This window comes from Diorhabda sublineata, unplaced genomic scaffold (genome assembly GCF_026230105.1).
Source record: "Diorhabda sublineata isolate icDioSubl1.1 unplaced genomic scaffold, icDioSubl1.1 Dsub_29, whole genome shotgun sequence".
NCBI lineage: Eukaryota > Metazoa > Arthropoda > Insecta > Coleoptera > Chrysomelidae > Diorhabda > Diorhabda sublineata.
The window spans coordinates 260,923-287,490 of NW_026614232.1; the positions used below are offsets into that span (position 1 = coordinate 260,923).

At 36.1% G+C, this 26,568-nt stretch overlaps 1 protein-coding gene across 1 annotated transcript in view; it reads left to right on the forward strand.

Annotated features, from left to right (window-relative positions):
* The first annotated feature begins 14,104 nt into the window (after window positions 1–14,104).
* The window catches only part of LOC130452215 (uncharacterized), a 44,668-nt gene continuing 32,204 nt past the window's right edge, over window positions 14,105–26,568 (forward strand). The window contains exons 1-4 of the mRNA XM_056791511.1: window positions 14,105–14,413; window positions 16,097–16,447; window positions 23,580–23,692; window positions 23,935–24,263. Coding sequence (XP_056647489.1) covers window positions 14,105–14,413; window positions 16,097–16,447; window positions 23,580–23,692; window positions 23,935–24,263 — 1,102 coding nt within the window. The remainder of the gene's footprint in view (window positions 14,414–16,096; window positions 16,448–23,579; window positions 23,693–23,934; window positions 24,264–26,568) is intronic.

Sequence of the window (26,568 nt, forward strand, 5' to 3'; positions counted from 1 at the left end):
ATTGACCGAAAATTTTTTATTTTATTTACTTAAATGGTAACATCGACAAAAAAAAAAAAAAAACGGTTCTTTTCAGAACCACAATACTACTTTTTTTTATTTATATGATATATGATAACAACGAACGAACGACTGACTGACTTTAATTCAATTGATATTCCACTTAACTGAAAATTATGTATATATATATATATATATATATATATATATATATATATATATATATATATAAAAACTTTCTAACGTCGCTTTTGTTTAAAAAAGTTTCATATACTAATTCACTGTCGGCTAAAGGCAAAAAAAAACCCGACCGTCGGTAAGATAAAACATACAAAGCGGTTGGTCGGTTGCCGTTGTCAAAGTAGTTTTTGTGGCGTCTTTGAAATTATGTTATAAACACTTTCTTTTTCTTTTCAAATTGGTTTGAAATTTTAAATAAAATATGTTCATTTCCTAAAATAATATACTATACAATGTAAAAAAGAATAAAAAATGTCGGATAAAATATTAAATATTGTAATAGACAGACATAGTTGCGAATAGAGCGAAGTAGCTCGTTCAAAGAAAATTTAATCAGTCAATCAATTTATTGTAATAATTATAATTTGCTACTACCACTCACCCACCATTCGATATCTAAAATGAAATATACGCGGGTTCCAATATTGAAATTTGATATTTTTCTTATATTTAGTATGTCGGAACACATTGTTATTGAAAAATACTCATAATAATATATTAGTTGGGAACATATAGTAGAAACGTGTCGCGTAAATCAGGGTAGACATGTCACCGTTCAAATGATAATTGCGGTATTATTTCAATTCGTTTTGATATTTTTAAATATTGGTCATTATTGTGAATAGACACGTTTCTCTTTACCTTCATTGTATTTTAAGAAGGACTTTTATTTAATTTCGAAATTATATCTAAAGTGCTAAGCATCGACGGAAATAAATTTTTAACCATTTTTAAGTGGTACTTTTTTTTAATAACAAACGTTGTTAGCAATTATTAAATTATAGTAAAACTTCGGCGAAAGTTCGAAGTATACCTTAGTTAGTTATTTGTCAATTTTTTTCATTACATTCGATTCGAAAATCTCGAAGAAACCAAGGTTTTTGAGGTTGGTTTGGTTTATGAGGTTCGTTTTTTAACTTAGTTCTATTCGTTCGTTCAGTCTTCCGTCCGCTTTATTTGAATGACTCCTCTTGTAACTCATTACACGCGAAAAATTAAAAGTCTTTTATACTTTTAAGTATATAGAGAGGTGAAATTTTTTAAAACTAAATATAAAAGTACATCCAATATTTTTTTTTTTTTTTTATATCAGTTTAGTGTAGTTTATCGACGATATAATAACTCTCAAGGTTGTTTGTTAGTAGTTATGGCGGATACAGAAAATCAAACTTCGGTTGTAACCGCAACGTCTGCGTCTAATTCACCGCAGGTTTCGTCGTCTCCAATAAATAAAAAGGAAAAAAAAGCTAAAAATCCTAGGACCAAACCATCTCATCCACCGACTTCGGAAATGGTAAACAATGCGATCAAAGGTTTAAAGGAACGCGGAGGCTCATCTTTACAAGCAATTAAAAAGTACATTGCTGCCAATTACAAAGTTGATGCAGAAAAAGTAGCGCCATTCATCAAAAAATATTTGAAAGCATCTGTAGTATCGGGATCTTTGGTACAAACTAAAGGTAAAGGAGCTTCCGGATCGTTCAAGTTAGCTTCGGCAACTTCGACTGGTGGTACTTCGGCTAAAACGAATGCTATTGACAAAAAGAAAAAGAAAACAGCCGCTTCTACTCCAGGCGTAACTAAATCCAAAAAAATTGTAACAGCTGCAAAAAGAAATGCTATTATTGCAGGAGGAGGAGGAGGAGGAGGAGTGGATAAATCGAAAAGTATTAAGAAATCTAATAAAGGCAAAAAAACGACAGGTACAGCAGCGGCTTCTTTAAAAACTTCGACAACAACAACACCAACTACTGATAAGAAAGGCGTTAAAGTTGCCAAAAAAACAGATAAAAAATCTTCGGCTAAAGGAGGAGTCGCCGCCGCCGCCGCTACCAATACAGCCAGTGCCGCATCATCCGAAATTAAAACGAAGAATCCTACTAAAGCAAAAAAATCTAATAAAGGCAGTCCCACGAAAAAGCCGAAAGCACCAAAACCGAAAACTGCGAAAGCAGCTGCTAGCAGTTCCTCTCCTAAAGCAAGAAAAGCCGCCGCCGCCGCCGCTCCTAAAAAGAAGAAATAAAAAGAATATTTTTTTTCTGACAGAAAGATAGTACAACAATCGAGAAGTATTATCGGACTGATGATGGGTACGACGACAATCGACAATAATAACAAATGGCCCTTGTCAGGGCCACAATTTTTTCATTTATTTATGAAGAAAATGAAAAACAAATAATGTTTGTTTTGATGAAACAAGAATTTTTTGAATTTCGGTTCAATAATTGATATGTTATGTTATATATAACATTTTCATCGATCGATGTAATGTAGGTTGTTACCACCTTCTAGATTTGTCTCGACCTACCTACGATATAGTAGATCTAATCTGTTTTATAAACTTTCAATTATTATATGTCGATATTGTCTAAAATTTGTTAGTTAAAAATAATAATTTTCTCTATCTCGTGCGTGCGTGCGTGCGTGCGTGCGTGCGTGCGTGCGTGTGTGTGTGTGTGTGTGTGTGTGTGTGTGTGTGTGTGTGCGTGCGTGCGTGCGTGCGTGCGTGCGTGCGTCTTCTTTACCCAATCAACAATCACATCCTTCTTTTATATTTCAATGTTTTCAAACGAACATCCTATATTTATATCAAAATATTATACTACTATCATAAATGTTAAATTATTTGTGGTTCTGAAAAGAACCGTTTTTACTTACAATATATATATAAAACAAAAAATCTATTATAATCAAATAGATAAAATGTAATTTTATATAAAAAAAAAAAAAAAAAAATTTGTATTTATGCTCGTTCTCCGCGAATTCTTCTAGCCAATTGGATATCCTTGGGCATAATGGTGACTCTTTTAGCATGAATGGCACACAGATTAGTATCTTCGAATAGACCTACCAAATAAGCCTCACTAGCTTCCTGGAGAGCCATAACCGCTGAACTTTGAAAACGTAAATCTGTTTTAAAATCTTGTGCTATTTCACGAACCAATCGTTGAAACGGCAATTTTCTAATAAGTAATTCGGTACTCTTTTGATAACGTCTTATCTCACGAAGAGCTACAGTACCTGGCCTATAACGATGAGGTTTTTTTACTCCACCAGTAGCTGGTGCGCTTTTACGGGCGGCTTTCGTCGCTAATTGTTTACGAGGAGCTTTCCCTCCAGTCGATTTTCTAGCAGTTTGTTTAGTACGAGCCATCTTATTTTTTTTTTGTAAGTATATAAGAAATGTCAATATACTAAACCGCTATAGCAACTCGATAAACACACAATGAATGAGATAAATTTATTTATGACCTTCTTTTATAGCTTTGCCCAACATTACGGAGTACTAATCTGGGATTGGTGCGTACTTTTTCTAATGGGCGGAGCCGATAGGTATTATAAAGAGATTAGGGAAAATTCTTAGGTCAGTATTTTGAAGTCTTTTCGAAGTTATCATCGGATTGTTTTAGGTATATAGAAAAAACAAAATAAAAGAAAAATAATGACCGGTCGTGGAAAAGGTGGTAAAGGACTTGGAAAAGGGGGTGCAAAACGACACCGAAAAGTTTTACGTGATAATATCCAAGGAATTACCAAACCTGCTATTAGAAGATTAGCTAGACGTGGAGGAGTAAAACGTATATCGGGATTAATTTACGAAGAAACTCGTGGAGTTTTGAAAGTGTTTTTGGAAAATGTTATTAGAGATGCCGTAACATATACTGAACATGCTAAGAGAAAAACGGTAACGGCTATGGATGTTGTTTATGCTTTAAAACGTCAAGGTCGTACTTTATATGGTTTTGGTGGTTAATTTTCATTTTTCATATTTGAAGTAGAAGAATATGTCCTCCATCGCATTCTTCCCATAGCATATGTATATATACAAAAAAAAAAAAAAACGGTTCTTTTCAGAACCACAACATATTTTGCTTGAATATGAAAATAAAAAAAAAATAAATAACTTACACATTAGTTTGTTCTCTTATATATAAGAACAACCTCGCATTTATTGATACGCACATACATATACACTACATACATACATATAGATAAGAACATAAGCGAGTAGAGGAACTTTTATTTATCTTCATCTCATTATTTGCAATTTTTATTTCTAGTACGAACGTTATTATTAACGATGCTGAAAAAATAATCACATTAACCAACCACAATTCCAGTTATTATTACAGATGATAAGTTTTCTTATATATCAGGACATTTATTTATTTTTTTTTTATCTAACAGTACGTTACACGAGAATCTCTTCTATCTCAACCAAAGAAAATAGAGAAATCAACGAATCAATAAATCTATCTAGCTCTATATATATATATATATATATATATATATATATATATATATATATATATATAAATATAAAATTTAACTATATTATAATCTCTTTTTTTATATATATATATAAAAATAAAAAAAATTGTGGCCCTTAAAAGGGCCGGTTTATGCATATGTATTTCGATAAAATAAAGAAAAATAATATAATTAATAAAGAGAATTAAGCTTTCTTTTCTGTCTTTTTCGGTAAAAGTACAGCTTGAATGTTAGGAAGAACCACCACCTTGTGCGATGGTTACTCCAGACAACAATTTATTCAATTCTTCATCGTTTCTAATGGCTAATTGTAAATGCCTTGGAATTATACGGGTCTTTTTGTTATCTCTAGCAGCATTTCCTGCTAATTCGAGTACTTCGGCTGCCAAATATTCCATAACAGCTGCCAAATATACTGGAGCTCCGGCACCGACTCGTTCTGCATAATTGCCTTTTCTCAACAAACGATGTATACGTCCTACAGGAAATTGTAATCCAGCTCGGTTTGAGCGAGACTTTGCCTTTCCCTTTACTTTACCACCTTTACCACGTCCAGACATTTTTTTTTATATATATTTTTCTTTTTCAAAAAAAAAAAAAAAATAGAACTGTGTCAATTGAAAACTATGAAGCGCAACCGATGCGACGAAACTAACTGTTAAACAAAAAATTTACACTCGACCTATCTATTTATATTAACATGCCCTACCAATGAAATTATAGCAAATGCGCAAACGTAGAAAGGCGGAGCCTATTAGAATTACGTACGTTGATATAAAAGAGATGGACATAAGTGCTGTTAACTGCTAATTTTACCCATTTTTCGATAAAAACGGTACGTCATTCGAGTGTTTTTATTTTATTTCAAGAGAAATAATGCCACCAAAAGCTAGCGGAAAGGCAGCGAAAAAAGCCGGAAAGGCTCAAAAGAATATTTCGAAAGCCGATAAAAAGAAAAAAAGGAGGAGGAAGGAAAGTTATGCTATTTACATTTACAAAGTACTTAAGCAAGTTCATCCTGATACCGGTATATCGAGTAAAGCTATGAGTATAATGAATAGTTTTGTTAATGATATATTCGAACGAATCGCCGCCGAAGCATCCAGATTGGCTCATTATAATAAACGTTCAACAATTACAAGTAGAGAAATTCAAACTGCAGTGAGATTATTGCTTCCCGGAGAATTAGCAAAACACGCAGTCAGTGAAGGAACTAAAGCCGTTACCAAATATACTAGTTCTAAATAATAAGTATAACACATCTACTATATTGACCGAAAATTTTTTATTTTATTTACTTAAATGGTAACATCGACAAAAAAAAAAAAAAAACGGTTCTTTTCAGAACCACAATACTACTTTTTTTTATTTATATGATATATGATAACAACGAACGAACGACTGACTGACTTTAATTCAATTGATATTCCACTTAACTGAAAATTATGATATATATATATATATATATATATATATATATATATATATATATATATATATATATATACTTTCTAACGTCGCTTTTGTTTAAAAAAGTTTCATATACTAATTCACTGTCGGCTAAAGGCAAAAAAAAACCCGACCGTCGGTAAGATAAAACATACAAAGCGGTTGGTCGGTTGCCGTTGTCAAAGTAGTTTTTGTGGCGTCTTTGAAATTATGTTATAAACACTTTCTTTTTCTTTTCAAATTGGTTTGAAATTTTAAATAAAATATGTTCATTTCCTAAAATAATATACTATACAATGTAAAAAAGAATAAAAAATGTCGGATAAAATATTAAATATTGTAATAGACAGACATAGTTGCGAATAGAGCGAAGTAGCTCGTTCAAAGAAAATTTAATCAGTCAATCAATTTATTGTAATAATTATAATTTGCTACTACCACTCACCCACCATTCGATATCTAAAATGAAATATACGCGGGTTCCAATATTGAAATTTGATATTTTTCTTATATTTAGTATGTCGGAACACATTGTTATTGAAAAATACTCATAATAATATATTAGTTGGGAACATATAGTAGAAACGTGTCGCGTAAATCAGGGTAGACATGTCACCGTTCAAATGATAATTGCGGTATTATTTCAATTCGTTTTGATATTTTTAAATATTGGTCATTATTGTGAATAGACACGTTTCTCTTTACCTTCATTGTATTTTAAGAAGGACTTTTATTTAATTTCGAAATTATATCTAAAGTGCTAAGCATCGACGGAAATAAATTTTTAACCATTTTTAAGTGGTACTTTTTTTTAATAACAAACGTTGTTAGCAATTATTAAATTATAGTAAAACTTCGGCGAAAGTTCGAAGTATACCTTAGTTAGTTATTTGTCAATTTTTTTCATTACATTCGATTCGAAAATCTCGAAGAAACCAAGGTTTTTGAGGTTGGTTTGGTTTATGAGGTTCGTTTTTTAACTTAGTTCTATTCGTTCGTTCAGTCTTCCGTCCGCTTTATTTGAATGACTCCTCTTGTAACTCATTACACGCGAAAAATTAAAAGTCTTTTATACTTTTAAGTATATAGAGAGGTGAAATTTTTTAAAACTAAATATAAAAGTACATCCAATATTTTTTTTTTTTTTTTATATCAGTTTAGTGTAGTTTATCGACGATATAATAACTCTCAAGGTTGTTTGTTAGTAGTTATGGCGGATACAGAAAATCAAACTTCGGTTGTAACCGCAACGTCTGCGTCTAATTCACCGCAGGTTTCGTCGTCTCCAATAAATAAAAAGGAAAAAAAAGCTAAAAATCCTAGGACCAAACCATCTCATCCACCGACTTCGGAAATGGTAAACAATGCGATCAAAGGTTTAAAGGAACGCGGAGGCTCATCTTTACAAGCAATTAAAAAGTACATTGCTGCCAATTACAAAGTTGATGCAGAAAAAGTAGCGCCATTCATCAAAAAATATTTGAAAGCATCTGTAGTATCGGGATCTTTGGTACAAACTAAAGGTAAAGGAGCTTCCGGATCGTTCAAGTTAGCTTCGGCAACTTCGACTGGTGGTACTTCGGCTAAAACGAATGCTATTGACAAAAAGAAAAAGAAAACAGCCGCTTCTACTCCAGGCGTAACTAAATCCAAAAAAATTGTAACAGCTGCAAAAAGAAATGCTATTATTGCAGGAGGAGGAGGAGGAGGAGGAGTGGATAAATCGAAAAGTATTAAGAAATCTAATAAAGGCAAAAAAACGACAGGTACAGCAGCGGCTTCTTTAAAAACTTCGACAACAACAACACCAACTACTGATAAGAAAGGCGTTAAAGTTGCCAAAAAAACAGATAAAAAATCTTCGGCTAAAGGAGGAGTCGCCGCCGCCGCCGCTACCAATACAGCCAGTGCCGCATCATCCGAAATTAAAACGAAGAATCCTACTAAAGCAAAAAAATCTAATAAAGGCAGTCCCACGAAAAAGCCGAAAGCACCAAAACCGAAAACTGCGAAAGCAGCTGCTAGCAGTTCCTCTCCTAAAGCAAGAAAAGCCGCCGCCGCCGCCGCTCCTAAAAAGAAGAAATAAAAAGAATATTTTTTTTCTGACAGAAAGATAGTACAACAATCGAGAAGTATTATCGGACTGATGATGGGTACGACGACAATCGACAATAATAACAAATGGCCCTTGTCAGGGCCACAATTTTTTCATTTATTTATGAAGAAAATGAAAAACAAATAATGTTTGTTTTGATGAAACAAGAATTTTTTGAATTTCGGTTCAATAATTGATATGTTATGTTATATATAACATTTTCATCGATCGATGTAATGTAGGTTGTTACCACCTTCTAGATTTGTCTCGACCTACCTACGATATAGTAGATCTAATCTGTTTTATAAACTTTCAATTATTATATGTCGATATTGTCTAAAATTTGTTAGTTAAAAATAATAATTTTCTCTATCTCGTGCGTGCGTGCGTGCGTGCGTGCGTGTGTGTGTGTGTGTGTGTGTGTGTGTGTGTGTGTGTGTGTGTGTGTGTGTGTGTGCGTGCGTGCGTGCGTGCGTGCGTGCGTGCGTCTTCTTTACCCAATCAACAATCACATCCTTCTTTTATATTTCAATGTTTTCAAACGAACATCCTATATTTATATCAAAATATTATACTACTATCATAAATGTTAAATTATTTGTGGTTCTGAAAAGAACCGTTTTTACTTACAATATATATATAAAACAAAAAATCTATTATAATCAAATAGATAAAATGTAATTTTATATAAAAAAAAAAAAAAAATTTGTATTTATGCTCGTTCTCCGCGAATTCTTCTAGCCAATTGGATATCCTTGGGCATAATGGTGACTCTTTTAGCATGAATGGCACACAGATTAGTATCTTCGAATAGACCTACCAAATAAGCCTCACTAGCTTCCTGGAGAGCCATAACCGCTGAACTTTGAAAACGTAAATCTGTTTTAAAATCTTGTGCTATTTCACGAACCAATCGTTGAAACGGCAATTTTCTAATAAGTAATTCGGTACTCTTTTGATAACGTCTTATCTCACGAAGAGCTACAGTACCTGGCCTATAACGATGAGGTTTTTTTACTCCACCAGTAGCTGGTGCGCTTTTACGGGCGGCTTTCGTCGCTAATTGTTTACGAGGAGCTTTCCCTCCAGTCGATTTTCTAGCAGTTTGTTTAGTACGAGCCATCTTATTTTTTTTTTGTAAGTATATAAGAAATGTCAATATACTAAACCGCTATAGCAACTCGATAAACACACAATGAATGAGATAAATTTAGAGAGAGAGAGATTCGTTGTTAAGAATTTGGAAGGAAGGTTTTTTTTTTTTTTTTTTTGGTAATTTGGTTATGATTTGCATTAGGCCCTGATATAGGAATTTTTTCCTCTGCAGGGCTGGGTGTGGGGATATTTAGTTGGGAAGTGTTTGCTCGGCTGCTTCTAGCGGTGCAGTTACATTTTTTTTTTGTTAAGATTTTTTTTTTTTCTTTTTTATATTTTTTTTTGGGGGGTTTTTTTTTTTTTATATATATTTTTTTTTGTTTATTTTTTGTTTTTTCTTAATCTAATTGGGGGTGGGCGGGTACAGCTGCGGCTGTATTATTCCCTATCGTCGGACATTTGTCTGGAGAATCGGTTCTCCAGGTTGCAGGGAAACCGCAGAAAACCTGCAACTCCGACGATGGATGAAAATGAGGGTGGGTGTTGGGGGTAGGAATTTATCTGATTGATATGGGAGCTATTATTGAGGAAATTGAGGAAGGATGAGGAGGGTCCCTTTCGCAACGGAATTCTTGATTCTATGGATCGAATCAATTAGAAGGGGCTTGGAGGTCATTTAGGCGGCTTGGAATGGGGGTTATGTCAGTATTGACATAAATGGCGTTGCTAGGGCTAAACCTACACTTTTTCAGTGGGACGTGTTTGGTTTTTGGGTGAAAGCGAAATGAATGCGGTTACCCACGCCGCTGGTTACGGTACAATTATAACCGTAAAAAGGGGGAATGAGGCGTTGTAGCGTTTCGGCTACTAGCGCCCGAGAAGTAGGGATGGCGTTCATTATTGTTGTTGCCAGAATTTCGATTAGGATTTTAGTGTCAGTAGACAGGTCGTAAGGGGTTTGAGGTTTTTCTAGGGTGACTGGGGCTGTATCCTGGGGGGCTTTCGGAGTTTCAATCCTTTTCGGACAGCGGGGGTGGAAGGCGGGGTGAGGTCCGCCGCAATTTTTACAGGTAGGGGAGTTAGCTTTTGGGCATTTTTCTGGCTTGTGACCAGAAGCACCACAGGTTGGACAAATAGGTTTGGCATTGCAGGTGTCTGCGGAGTGGCCGGTAGATGAGCAACGGTTGCAGTATTTGGGGACTGCGGGTATGGTGTTTGAATTTGAGGCTTCGCAGTAGTGCGGAAGCCCGTGGAAGTTAATACCCTTGGTTAGGGCGTGATGGTAGGCGGTTTCGGAATCTGTAATAATTCGGAACATGGATGTGGGTTTATTCGTGGATCTAGCTATAATTCTCCAAGTTTTAAGGACAGGGAATTTCAGGATAGAGAGGATCTCCAGGAACTCTTCTTCGGTGTAGGATTGGTCTACATTCTTGCAGACCAGAGAAAAGGTGGTTTTTTTGGTTTTAGTGGTGAGGGGTTTTTGGGCTCTTTGGGGAGGGTTTATCGGGATTACGACGATTTTCTCGTCGCCTATGGCGTAACGGATTTTCCTTGCCAACGTTTCGTGATGAAACGTGGAAGGAATTTTGAGGAGGGCGGTTCCATTGGGGTTAGCTTTGAGAAAGCTCATTTGTCCCCTCAACAGCTCTTGCGTGTTGAGGAGATTGTAGAGCTCTCTCTGTGAGGTATATTTAGTTGGGAGGTTTCTCAAATTGAGTGTTTGGGTGATGGTTTGGGATTGTTGGTGGGTTTTGGGGGTCTGGGATTGTTGGTGGGTTCTGGGGGTCTGGGGTTGTTGGTGGGTTCTGGGAGTCTGGGTTTGACTTGGTGCCTGGGGTTTAGTGGTATTTTGGGTATTTTTTTTTGGCTTTTGAGGTATTGAGATTGACTTGGAATTTAGAGGGGGAATTTTGTTTTTGGGGATCGCGCCTTGTCGGGTATAATCAACACGCTGGGATTTGGAGTTGGACGATTTCTGCGAGACCCTAGAAGCATAGGAATCCGCAGATGGTGCTGGTGAGGAGCTTCTATTATTCTCGAGTGATTTCCGTTTGATATACTCAATGGCATTACGAACTTGGGTGAATTGATTTGGACTGTACCGCGAGTATTCTGCGACCAATTCTGCAAAGGTTTCCTCCTCAGAAGGAGAATTGGGGTTGGTAGGGAGTGGTGGGAATTCATCGATGGTGGAAACAGGTTTACTTCGGGTTTGAATGGGGGAACGGGGTACTCGGGGCATTTTCAAAAGTGAAATAGGTGAAATAAAAGATCGATAGAGTCAGATCAAGTGAGGATAAGAAATAAGGATTTCGAGAATTGAAATCCTTTGTTAGTACCTAACAAGAGTTGGCTATCAAAGCCGACAGCGGACTCACTGCCGGAGGGAGTTTCCTCCCCGGTTAAAGAATTCCTGACCCTTTTGATTGCCGGTTAGTGTTTTATAAAAATGAAAATAATATTCACCTGAAACTGGCTGATCCTAGGACTCACGTTGGTTCTTGAAACACTTGCCCCCGAAAGGGTTTATTTCATTATAAAAAAAAGCCCCGAAAAGGGCAGGTAGGTAGAGCAACAAAGCCCCGAAAGGGGCATTTTTTGCAATGGTATACACTAATAATACGAGTTTCTTTGTCAGCGAGAATTTTTAATCGCAGTAGGCGACCCTGCGTTTACCGGTGTGTTTTCTAAAATAAAACAGTGACCGATTATACAGCAGTCCTTTAATCCGTACTTGCGACCTTCTCGAAGCGCTCTAAGAAAGCAACTTCGAGATAAATTTATTTATGACCTTCTTTTATAGCTTTGCCCAACATTACGGAGTACTAATCTGGGATTGGTGCGTACTTTTTCTAATGGGCGGAGCCGATAGGTATTATAAAGAGATTAGGGAAAATTCTTAGGTCAGTATTTTGAAGTCTTTTCGAAGTTATCATCGGATTGTTTTAGGTATATAGAAAAAACAAAATAAAAGAAAAATAATGACCGGTCGTGGAAAAGGTGGTAAAGGACTTGGAAAAGGGGGTGCAAAACGACACCGAAAAGTTTTACGTGATAATATCCAAGGAATTACCAAACCTGCTATTAGAAGATTAGCTAGACGTGGAGGAGTAAAACGTATATCGGGATTAATTTACGAAGAAACTCGTGGAGTTTTGAAAGTGTTTTTGGAAAATGTTATTAGAGATGCCGTAACATATACTGAACATGCTAAGAGAAAAACGGTAACGGCTATGGATGTTGTTTATGCTTTAAAACGTCAAGGTCGTACTTTATATGGTTTTGGTGGTTAATTTTCATTTTTCATATTTGAAGTAGAAGAATATGTCCTCCATCGCATTCTTCCCATAGCATATGTATATATACAAAAAAAAAAAAAACGGTTCTTTTCAGAACCACAACATATTTTGCTTGAATATGAAAATAAAAAAAAAATAAATAACTTACACATTAGTTTGTTCTCTTATATATAAGAACAACCTCGCATTTATTGATACGCACATACATATACACTACATACATACATATAGATAAGAACATAAGCGAGTAGAGGAACTTTTATTTATCTTCATCTCATTATTTGCAATTTTTATTTCTAGTACGAACGTTATTATTAACGATGCTGAAAATAATCACATTAACCAACCACAATTCCAGTTATTATTACAGATGATAAGTTTTCTTATATATCAGGACATTTATTTATTTTTTTTTTATCTAACAGTACGTTACACGAGAATCTCTTCTATCTCAACCAAAGAAAATAGAGAAATCAACGAATCAATAAATCTATCTAGCTCTATATATATATATATATATATATATATATATATATATATATATATATAAATATAAAATTTAACTATATTATAATCTCTTTTTTTATATATATATATAAAAATAAAAAAAATTGTGGCCCTTAAAAGGGCCGGTTTATGCATATGTATTTCGATAAAATAAAGAAAAATAATATAATTAATAAAGAATTAAGCTTTCTTTTCTGTCTTTTTCGGTAAAAGTACAGCTTGAATGTTAGGAAGAACACCACCTTGTGCGATGGTTACTCCAGACAACAATTTATTCAATTCTTCATCGTTTCTAATGGCTAATTGTAAATGCCTTGGAATTATACGGGTCTTTTTGTTATCTCTAGCAGCATTTCCTGCTAATTCGAGTACTTCGGCTGCCAAATATTCCATAACAGCTGCCAAATATACTGGAGCTCCGGCACCGACTCGTTCTGCATAATTGCCTTTTCTCAACAAACGATGTATACGTCCTACAGGAAATTGTAATCCAGCTCGGTTTGAGCGAGACTTTGCCTTTCCCTTTACTTTACCACCTTTACCACGTCCAGACATTTTTTTTTATATATATTTTTCTTTTTCAAAAAAAAAAAAAAAATAGAACTGTGTCAATTGAAAACTATGAAGCGCAACCGATGCGACGAAACTAACTGTTAAACAAAAAATTTACACTCGACCTATCTATTTATATTAACATGCCCTACCAATGAAATTATAGCAAATGCGCAAACGTAGAAAGGCGGAGCCTATTAGAATTACGTACGTTGATATAAAAGAGATGGACATAAGTGCTGTTAACTGCATAAGTGCTGTTAACTGGGCACTGTTGGGTTGCTGGCGTTGCGTTGCAAGTGCTGGTGTGGCTAAAGTGTGACAGTGAAGTGAGGTGAAAGCGGACTCAGGTGAGATACTGATAAAACTTTCCTTCTTTTTCAGCAGGTAGCTGTGCCTTGACACAGCCTTTATTTATAATGCTAAAAACCATTTCTGCATGAAAGAATTGTGTTTATCAACACATATTTGATTGTGCGGAACTATCCGTTTTTTTCGAAACAGCCGTACTTATCAGTACGGCTTAAACTTTTCTTTTAGGTAACTTTAGATACCAACCAAAATAGGAAAACCGGGACCGAAAGCAACAGGCATGGAGCCTAAAAACTCCAAGAATAAGGAGAAAACAACTGAATTATCCAAAATCATAATTCAGCAAAAAGCTGACTATGAAGCGCTGGGACAACAAGTCAAATCCCTCGAGGAGAAAATGAAAAATTTGGAAGATACTATATACGATAAAGACAGGCGAATTGAGTACTTAATGATCGAAAATAAAACACTGGATGACGAAAACGACACATTGGTAGAAGAATTAAGAAAGAAGCTAACCGAAATAGATGAGTTAAAAACTCAAATAGCACCAATCGAAGACTGCCCTATGGAAGGAGACTTCACGGAAGTAAAAAACAAAAAAAAAAGGAAAAAAGCAGATAAACAATCCTCAGATGAAGAAGAAGAAACATCAACGGACAATCAAATCCAAGAAGAATTGGAGAAAATAAAAAAAGACGAACAAAGGAAACAGACAAAACCGGAGAGAAGGCCACCTCCGATAATTCTAAAATCCCCACTGATGTGGACAGCACTACGCAAACAGCTAGTGCAAAGAAAAATCGATGCCCAGTGTAAAATGGGAATACACACGGGCAAAATAACGACGGCGACTAAAGACGACTTTAACAAGATGAAGATGCTCCTGAGCGAGTATAAGGAAATTGAGTGGTATACATACCTACTCAATGAAGAAAAGGAAAGGAAGCTCGTCATAAAAGGACTTGCTGTTAACACCCCAGTGTCGGAGGTAGAGGAGGAATTGAAGGAAAATGGACTTAGACCGAAGAAAGTATGGCAGTTGACAAGCCGTACTCAAAGAAATCAGGACAACACACGAAAACTACTACCTATATACATGGTAGTAATAGAACCGAAAGAAGAACCAACTTATAAGAAGTTGAGATACCTCTGCCACACAAAAATAAGTGTGGTAGAACAAAAAAGGCACGACGGACCTGTACAATGTTACAGGTGTCAGGGATTCCATCACGGACAAAGCACGTGCAACATGGACGTGCACTGCGTGAGATGCGCGGGAGCGCATAGAGCGGCGGAATGCACGCTCAGCAAGACGGAAAAACCGAACTGCAAGAACTGCGGAGGAGAACACCCCGCAAACTACAAGGGGTGCCCGAAACACCCGAAAAAGACGGAGAACAACCAAGCAAGGAACACCACGCAAACAGGACGTACTTACGCACAAGTTGCGAAGAAAACAACGAAGACAGAAGAAAAAACACCGGAGCTACTGAGTATGTTGCAAAATATGCAGATACTCATAGCAACACTTATCGCCCAACAAAAATAAACCACAAGAGGACACCCCCCGACACGGTAATTCTGCATTTCACAAGGAAATGTAGAGTTATACATCGGGGACAGCTATAGAGAAGGCGAAGGACCACTCGGACTAGATCTTTTCCTATCGGCATGAGGTAGGAAGAGGTTTACCCGAGGCCGCGAAACACACACACACACGAAGACGTCCAGAACAAGAAGCCAAGAGTGTATAGCCAACAGGCTAATCTCTTTAATAAAAAGATAAGACATCCCAGAATCTCCCATAGACCTAAGGGGAGAGGAGGGATTCTACACGCGAAACTGCGACGTGAAAGAGGATGAGGACCTGTCGGAAGTGACAGGGGGTGGTTGGAATGTTCTTCTTCGCACCCACCCGTGGATTTATCCGGGGGTGGATGTCTAGAGGGACGGGCTCGTCTCAAGGGAAATGTGTGTGTGTGTCTGTTAACTGCGTGTATAAGTGCTGTTAACTGCTGTTAAGTAAGTAGGAAAAGTGTGACAGTGAAGTGAGGTGAAAGCGGACTCAGGTGAGATACTGATAAAACTTTCCTTCTTTTTCAGCAGGTAGCTGTGCCTTGGCACAGCCTTTATTTATAATGCTAAAAACTATTTCTGCATGAAAGAATTGTGTTTATCAACACATATTTGATTGTGCGGAACTATCCGTTTTTTTCGAAACAGCCGTACTTATCAGTACGGCTTAAACTTTTCTTTTAGGTAACTTTAGATACCAACCAAAATAGGAAAACCGGGACCGAAAGCAACAGGCATGGAGCCTAAAAACTCCAAGAATAAGGAGAAAACAACTGAATTATCCAAAATCATAATTCAGCAAAAAGCTGACTATGAAGCGCTGGGACAACAAGTCAAATCCCTCGAGGAGAAAATGAAAAATTTGGAAGATACTATATACGATAAAGACAGGCGAATTGAGTACTTGATGATCGAAAATAAAACACTGGATGACGAAAACGACACATTGGTAGAAGAATTAAGAAAGAAGCTAACCGAAATAGATGAGTTGAAAACTCAAATAGCACCAATCGAAGACTGCCCTATGGAAGGAGACTTCACGGAAGTAAAAAACAAAAAAAAAAGGAAAAAAGCAGATAAACAATCCTCAGACGAAGAAGAAGAAACATCAACGGACAATCAAATCCAAGAAGAATTGGAGAAAATAAAAAAAGACGAACAAAGGAAACAGACAAAACCGGAGAGAAGGCCACCTCCGATAATTCTAAAATCCCCACTGATGTGGACAGCACTACGCAAACAGCTAGTGCAAAGAAAAATCGATGCCCAGTGTAAAATGGGAATACACACGGGCAAAATAACGACGGCGACTAAAGACGACTTTAACAAGATGAAGATGCTCCTGAGCGAGTATAAGGAAATTGAGTGGTATACATACCTACTCAATGAAGAAAAGGAAAGGAAGCTCGTCATAAAAGGACTTGCTGTTAACACCCCAGTGTCGGAGGTAGAGGAGGAATTGAAGGAAAATGGACTTAGACCGAAGAAAGTATGGCAGTTGACAAGCCGTACTCAAAGAAATCAGGACAACACACGAAAACTACTACCTATATACATGGTAGTAATAGAACCGAAAGAAGAACCAACTTATAAGAAGTTGAGATACCTCTGCCACACAAAAATAAGTGTGGTAGAACAAAAAAGGCACGACGGACCTGTACAATGTTACAGGTGTCAGGGATTCCATCACGGACAAAGCACGTGCAACATGGACGTGCACTGCGTGAGATGCGCGGGAGCGCATAGAGCGGCGGAATGCACGCTCAGCAAGACGGAAAAACCGAATTGCAAGAACTGCGGAGGAGAACACCCCGCAAACTACAAAGGGTGCCCGAAACACCCGAAAAAGACGGAGAACAACCAAGCAAGGAACACCACGCAAACAGGACGCACTTACGCACAAGTTGCGAAGAAAACAACGAAGACAGAAGAAAAAACACCGGAGCTACTGAGTATGTTGCAAAATATGCAGATACTCATAGCAACACTTATCGCCCAACAAAAATAAACCACAAGAGGACACCCCCCGACACGGTAATTCTGCATTTCACAAGGAAATGTAGAGTTATACATCGGGGACAGCTATAGAGAAGGCGAAGGACCACTCGGATTAGATCTTTTCCTATCGGCATGAGGTAGGAAGAGGTTTACCCGAGGCCGCGAAACACACACACACACGAAGACGTCTAGAACAAGAAGCCAAGAGTGTATAGCCAACAGGCTAATCTCTTTAATAAAAAGATAAGACATCCCAGAATCTCCCATAGACCTAAGGGGAGAGGAGGGATTCTACACGCGAAACTGCGACGTGAAAGAGGATGAGGACCTGTCGGAAGTGACAGGGGGTGGTTGGAATGTTCCTCTTCGCACCCACCCGTGGATTTATCCGGGGGTGGATGTCTAGAGGGACGGGCTCGTCTCAAGGGAAATGTGTGTGTGTGTGTGTCTGTTAACTGCTAATTTTACCCATTTTTCGATAAAAACGGTACGTCATTCGAGTGTTTTTATTTTATTTCAAGAGAAATAATGCCACCAAAAGCTAGCGGAAAGGCAGCGAAAAAAGCCGGAAAGGCTCAAAAGAATATTTCGAAAGCCGATAAAAAGAAAAAAAGGAGGAGGAAGGAAAGTTATGCTATTTACATTTACAAAGTACTTAAGCAAGTTCATCCTGATACCGGTATATCGAGTAAAGCTATGAGTATAATGAATAGTTTTGTTAATGATATATTCGAACGAATCGCCGCCGAAGCATCCAGATTGGCTCATTATAATAAACGTTCAACAATTACAAGTAGAGAAATTCAAACTGCAGTGAGATTATTGCTTCCCGGAGAATTAGCAAAACACGCAGTCAGTGAAGGAACTAAAGCCGTTACCAAATATACTAGTTCTAAATAATAAGTATAACACATCTACTATATTGACCGAAAATTTTTTATTTTATTTACTTAAATGGTAACATCGACAAAAAAAAAAAAAAAACGGTTCTTTTCAGAACCACAATACTACTTTTTTTTATTTATATGATATATGATAACAACGAACGAACGACTGACTGACTTTAATTCAATTGATATTCCACTTAACTGAAAATTATGTATATATATATATATATATATATATATATATATATATATATATATATATATATATATATATATATATATAAAAACTTTCTAACGTCGCTTTTGTTTAAAAAAGTTTCATATACTAATTCACTGTCGGCTAAAGGCAAAAAAAAACCCGACCGTCGGTAAGATAAAACATACAAAGCGGTTGGTCGGTTGCCGTTGTCAAAGTAGTTTTTGTGGCGTCTTTGAAATTATGTTATAAACACTTTCTTTTTCTTTTCAAATTGGTTTGAAATTTTAAATAAAATATGTTCATTTCCTAAAATAATATACTATACAATGTAAAAAAGAATAAAAAATGTCGGATAAAATATTAAATATTGTAATAGACAGACATAGTTGCGAATAGAGCGAAGTAGCTCGTTCAAAGAAAATTTAATCAGTCAATCAATTTATTGTAATAATTATAATTTGCTACTACCACTCACCCACCATTCGATATCTAAAATGAAATATACGCGGGTTCCAATATTGAAATTTGATATTTTTCTTATATTTAGTATGTCGGAACACATTGTTATTGAAAAATACTCATAATAATATATTAGTTGGGAACATATAGTAGAAACGTGTCGCGTAAATCAGGGTAGACATGTCACCGTTCAAATGATAATTGCGGTATTATTTCAATTCGTTTTGATATTTTTAAATATTGGTCATTATTGTGAATAGACACGTTTCTCTTTACCTTCATTGTATTTTAAGAAGGACTTTTATTTAATTTCGAAATTATATCTAAAGTGCTAAGCATCGACGGAAATAAATTTTTAACCATTTTTAAGTGGTACTTTTTTTTAATAACAAACGTTGTTAGCAATTATTAAATTATAGTAAAACTTCGGCGAAAGTTCGAAGTATACCTTAGTTAGTTATTTGTCAATTTTTTTCATTACATTCGATTCGAAAATCTCGAAGAAACCAAGGTTTTTGAGGTTGGTTTGGTTTATGAGGTTCGTTTTTTAACTTAGTTCTATTCGTTCGTTCAGTCTTCCGTCCGCTTTATTTGAATGACTCCTCTTGTAACTCATTACACGCGAAAAATTAAAAGTCTTTTATACTTTTAAGTATATAGAGAGGTGAAATTTTTTAAAACTAAATATAAAAGTACATCCAATATTTTTTTTTTTTTTTTATATCAGTTTAGTGTAGTTTATCGACGATATAATAACTCTCAAGGTTGTTTGTTAGTAGTTATGGCGGATACAGAAAATCAAACTTCGGTTGTAACCGCAACGTCTGCGTCTAATTCACCGCAGGTTTCGTCGTCTCCAATAAATAAAAAGGAAAAAAAAGCTAAAAATCCTAGGACCAAACCATCTCATCCACCGACTTCGGAAATGGTAAACAATGCGATCAAAGGTTTAAAGGAACGCGGAGGCTCATCTTTACAAGCAATTAAAAAGTACATTGCTGCCAATTACAAAGTTGATGCAGAAAAAGTAGCGCCATTCATCAAAAAATATTTGAAAGCATCTGTAGTATCGGGATCTTTGGTACAAACTAAAGGTAAAGGAGCTTCCGGATCGTTCAAGTTAGCTTCGGCAACTTCGACTGGTGGTACTTCGGCTAAAACGAATGCTATTGACAAAAAGAAAAAGAAAACAGCCGCTTCTACTCCAGGCGTAACTAAATCCAAAAAAATTGTAACAGCTGCAAAAAGAAATGCTATTATTGCAGGAGGAGGAGGAGGAGGAGGAGGAGGAGGAGTGGATAAATCGAAAAGTATTAAGAAATCTAATAAAGGCAAAAAAACGACAGGTACAGCAGCGGCTTCTTTAAAAACTTCGACAACAACAACACCAACTACTGATAAGAAAGGCGTTAAAGTTGCCAAAAAAACAGATAAAAAATCTTCGGCTAAAGGAGGAGTCGCCGCCGCCGCCGCTACCAATACAGCCAGTGCCGCATCATCCGAAATTAAAACGAAGAATCCTACTAAAGCAAAAAAATCTAATAAAGGCAGTCCCACGAAAAAGCCGAAAGCACCAAAACCGAAAACTGCGAAAGCAGCTGCTAGCAGTTCCTCTCCTAAAGCAAGAAAAGCCGCCGCCGCCGCCGCTCCTAAAAAGAAGAAATAAAAAGAATATTTTTTTTCTGACAGAAAGATAGTACAACAATCGAGAAGTATTATCGGACTGATGATGGGTACGACGACAATCGACAATAATAACAAATGGCCCTTGTCAGGGCCACAATTTTTTCATTTATTTATGAAGAAAATGAAAAACAAATAATGTTTGTTTTGATGAAACAAGAATTTTTTGAATTTCGGTTCAATAATTGATATGTTATGTTATATATAACATTTTCATCGATCGATGTAATGTAGGTTGTTACCACCTTCTAGATTTGTCTCGACCTACCTACGATATAGTAGATCTAATCTGTTTTATAAACTTTCAATTATTATATGTCGATATTGTCTAAAATTTGTTAGTTAAAAATAATAATTTTCTCTATCTCGTGCGTGCGTGCGTGCGTGCGTGCGTGCGTGCGTGCGTGTGTGTGTGTGTGTGTGTGTGTGTGTGTGTGTGTGTGTGCGTGCGTGCGTGCGTGCGTGCGTGCGTGCGTCTTCTTTACCCAATCAACAATCACATCCTTCTTTTATATTTCAATGTTTTCAAACGAACATCCTATATTTATATCAAAATATTATACTACTATCATAAATGTTAAATTATTTGTGGTTCTGAAAAGAACCGTTTTTACTTACAATATATATATAAAACAAAAAATCTATTATAATCAAATAGATAAAATGTAATTTTATATAAAAAAAAAAAAAAAAAAATTTGTATTTATGCTCGTTCTCCGCGAATTCTTCTAGCCAATTGGATATCCTTGGGCATAATGGTGACTCTTTTAGCATGAATGGCACACAGATTAGTATCTTCGAATAGACCTACCAAATAAGCCTCACTAGCTTCCTGGAGAGCCATAACCGCTGAACTTTGAAAACGTAAATCTGTTTTAAAATCTTGTGCTATTTCACGAACCAATCGTTGAAACGGCAATTTTCTAATAAGTAATTCGGTACTCTTTTGATAACGTCTTATCTCACGAAGAGCTACAGTACCTGGCCTATAACGATGAGGTTTTTTTACTCCACCAGTAGCTGGTGCGCTTTTACGGGCGGCTTTCGTCGCTAATTGTTTACGAGGAGCTTTCCCTCCAGTCGATTTTCTAGCAGTTTGTTTAGTACGAGCCATCTTATTTTTTTTTTGTAAGTATATAAGAAATGTCAATATACTAAACCGCTATAGCAACTCGATAAACACACAATGAATGAGATAAATTTATTTATGACCTTCTTTTATAGCTTTGCCCAACATTACGGAGTACTAATCTGGGATTGGTGCGTACTTTTTCTAATGGGCGGAGCCGATAGTTATTATAAAGAGATTAGGGAAAATTCTTAGGTCAGTATTTTGAAGTCTTTTCGAAGTTATCATCGGATTGTTTTAGGTATATAGAAAAAACAAAATAAAAGAAAAATAATGACCGGTCGTGGTAAAGGTGGTAAAGGACTTGGAAAAGGGGGTGCAAAACGACACCGAAAAGTTTTACGTGATAATATCCAAGGAATTACCAAACCTGCTATTAGAAGATTAGCTAGACGTGGAGGAGTAAAACGTATATCGGGATTAATTTACGAAGAAACTCGTGGAGTTTTGAAAGTGTTTTTGGAAAATGTTATTAGAGATGCCGTAACATATACTGAACATGCTAAGAGAAAAACGGTAACGGCTATGGATGTTGTTTATGCTTTAAAACGTCAAGGTCGTACTTTATATGGTTTTGGTGGTTAATTTTCATTTTTCATATTTGAAGTAGAAGAATATGTCCTCCATCGCATTCTTCCCATAGCATATGTATATATACAAAAAAAAAAAAAAAACGGTTCTTTTCAGAACCACAACATATTTTGCTTGAATATGAAAATAAAAAAAAAATAAATAACTTACACATTAGTTTGTTCTCTTATATATAAGAACAACCTCGCATTTATTGATACGCACATACATATACACTACATACATACATATAGATAAGAACATAAGCGAGTAGAGGAACTTTTATTTATCTTCATCTCATTATTTGCAATTTTTATTTCTAGTACGAACGTTATTATTAACGATGCTGAAAATAATCACATTAACCAACCACAATTCCAGTTATTATTACAGATGATAAGTTTTCTTATATATCAGGACATTTATTTATTTTTTTTTTTATCTAACAGTACGTTACACGAGAATCTCTTCTATCTCAACCAAAGAAAATAGAGAAATCAACGAATCAATAAATCTATCTAGCTCTATATATATATATATATATATATATATATATATATATATATATATATATATAAAATTTAACTATATTATAATCTCTTTTTTTATATATATATATAAAAATAAAAAAAATTGTGGCCCTTAAAAGGGCCGGTTTATGCATATGTATTTCGATAAAATAAAGAAAAATAATATAATTAATAAAGAATTAAGCTTTCTTTTCTGTCTTTTTCGGTAAAAGTACAGCTTGAATGTTAGGAAGAACACCACCTTGTGCGATGGTTACTCCAGACAACAATTTATTCAATTCTTCATCGTTTCTAATGGCTAATTGTAAATGCCTTGGAATTATACGGGTCTTTTTGTTATCTCTAGCAGCATTTCCTGCTAATTCGAGTACTTCGGCTGCCAAATATTCCATAACAGCTGCCAAATATACTGGAGCTCCGGCACCGACTCGTTCTGCATAATTGCCTTTTCTCAACAAACGATGTATACGTCCTACAGGAAATTGTAATCCAGCTCGGTTTGAGCGAGACTTTGCCTTTCCCTTTACTTTACCACCTTTACCACGTCCAGACATTTTTTTTTTTTTTATATATATTTTTCTTTTTCAAAAAAAAAAAAAAAATAGAACTGTGTCAATTGAAAACTATGAAGCGCAACCGATGCGACGAAACTAACTGTTAAACAAAAAATTTACACTCGACCTATCTATTTATATTAACATGCCCTACCAATGAAATTATAGCAAATGCGCAAACGTAGAAAGGCGGAGCCTATTAGAATTACGTACGTTGATATAAAAGAGATGGACATAAGTGCTGTTAACTGGGGAGTAACTGGAGCAGTAAGTGTTGACGAGTGAACAAGTGCGACAGTGAAGTGAGGTGAAAGCGGACTCAGGTGAGATACTGATAAAACTTTCCTTCTTTTTCAGCAGGTAGCTGTGCCTTGACACAGCCTTTTATTTATAATGCTAAAAAACATTTCTGCATGAAAGAATTGTGTTTATCAACACATATTTGATTGTGCGGAATTATCCGTTTTTTCGAAACAGCCGTACTTATCAGTACGGCTTAAACTTTTCTTTTAGGTAACTTTAGATACCAAACCAAAATAGGAAAACCGGGACCGAGAGCAACAGGCATGGAGCCTAAAAACTCCAAGAATAAGGAGAAAACAACTGAATTATCCAGAATCATAATTCAGCAAAAAGCTGATTATGAAGCGCTGGTTGAGAAGATGGGACAGCAAATTAAATCCCTCGAAGAGAGAATGAGGAATTATGAACAAACGTTAATTGCTAAAGACAAGCAAATTAAGTCCTTAGAGGACATTATTAAAGAAAACAATGCCGATAACTACAAATTGGCAGACACAATTGTAGAATTGAGAGATGAGATAAAAACTCATGAGAAAAAAATACAAGAACGTACACAAATCGAAGACTGCCCTATGGAAGGAGACTTCACGGAAGTGAAGAACAAAAAAAAAAAGAAAAAAAGCAGATAAACAATCCTCAGACGAAGAAGAAGAAACATCAACGGACAATCAAATCCAAGAAGAATTGGAGAAAATAAAAAAAGACGAACAAAGGAAACAGACAAAACCGGAGAGAAGGCCACCTCCGATAATTTTAAAATCCCCACTGATGTGGACAGCACTACGCAAACAGCTAGTGCAAAGGAAAATCGATGCCCAGTGTAAAATGGGAATACACACGGGCAAAATAACGACGGCGACTAAAGACGACTTTAACAAGATGAAGATGCTCCTGAGCGAGTATAAGGAAATTGAGTGGTATACATACCTACTCAATGAAGAAAAGGAGAGGAAGCTCGTCATAAAAGGACTTGCTGTTAACACCCCAGTGTCGGAGGTAGAGGAGGAATTGAAGGAAAATGGACTTAGACCGAAGAAAGTATGGCAGTTGACAAGCCGTACTCAAAGAAATCAGGACAACACACGAAAACTACTACCTATATACATGGTAGTAATAGAACCGAAAGAAGAACCAACTTATAAGAAGTTGAGATACCTCTGCCACACAAAAATAAGTGTGGTAGAACAAAAAAGGCACGACGGACCTGTACAATGTTACAGGTGTCAGGGATTCCATCACGGACAAAGCACGTGCAACATGGACGTGCACTGCGTGAGATGCGCGGGAGCGCATAGAGCGGCGGAATGCACGCTCAGCAAGACGGAAAAACCGAATTGCAAGAACTGCGGAGGAGAACACCCCGCAAACTACAAAGGGTGCCCGAAACACCCGAAAAAGACGGAGAACAACCAAGCAAGGAACACCACGCAAACAGGACGCACTTACGCACAAGTTGCGAAGAAAACAACGAAGACAGAAGAAAAAACACCGGAGCTACTGAGTATGTTGCAAAATATGCAGATACTCATAGCAACACTTATCGCCCAACAAAAATAAACCACAAGAGGACACCCCCCGACACGGTAATTCTGCATTTCACAAGGAAATGTAGAGTTATACATCGGGGACAGCTATAGAGAAGGCGAAGGACCACTCGGATTAGATCTTTTCCTATCGGCATGAGGTAGGAAGAGGTTTACCCGAGGCCGCGAAACACACACACACACGAAGACGTCCAGAACAAGAAGCCAAGAGTGTATAGCCAACAGGCTAATCTCTTTAATAAAAAGATATGACATCCCAGAATCTCCCATAGACCTAAGGGGAGAGGAGGGATTCTACACGCGAAACTGCGACGTGAGAGAGGATGAGGACCTGTCGGAAGTGACAGGGGGTGGTTGGAATGTTCTTCTTCGCACCCACTCGTGGATTTATCCGGGGGTGGATGTCTAGAGGGACGGGCTCGTCTCAAGGGAAATGTGTGTGTGTCTGTTAACTGCTAATTTTACCCATTTTTCGATAAAAACGGTACGTCATTCGAGTGTTTTTATTTTATTTCAAGAGAAATAATGCCACCAAAAGCTAGCGGAAAGGCAGCGAAAAAAGCCGGAAAGGCTCAAAAGAATATTTCGAAAGCCGATAAAAAGAAAAAAAGGAGGAGGAAGGAAAGTTATGCTATTTACATTTACAAAGTACTTAAGCAAGTTCATCCTGATACCGGTATATCGAGTAAAGCTATGAGTATAATGAATAGTTTTGTTAATGATATATTCGAACGAATCGCCGCCGAAGCATCCAGATTGGCTCATTATAATAAACGTTCAACAATTACAAGTAGAGAAATTCAAACTGCAGTGAGATTATTGCTTCCCGGAGAATTAGCAAAACACGCAGTCAGTGAAGGAACTAAAGCCGTTACCAAATATACTAGTTCTAAATAATAAGTATAACACATCTACTATATTGACCGAAAATTTTTTATTTTATTTACTTAAATGGTAACATCGACAAAAAAAAAAAAAAAACGGTTCTTTTCAGAACCACAATACTACTTTTTTTTATTTATATGATATATGATAACAACGAACGAACGACTGACTGACTTTAATTCAATTGATATTCCACTTAACTGAAAATTATGTATATATATATATATATATATATATATGTATATATATATATATATATATATATATATATATATATATATATATATATATATATATATATATATATATATAAAAACTTTCTAACGTCGCTTTTGTTTAAAAAAGTTTCATATACTAATTCACTGTCGGCTAAAGGCAAAAACAAACCCGACCGTCGGTAAGATAAAACATACAAAGCGGTTGGT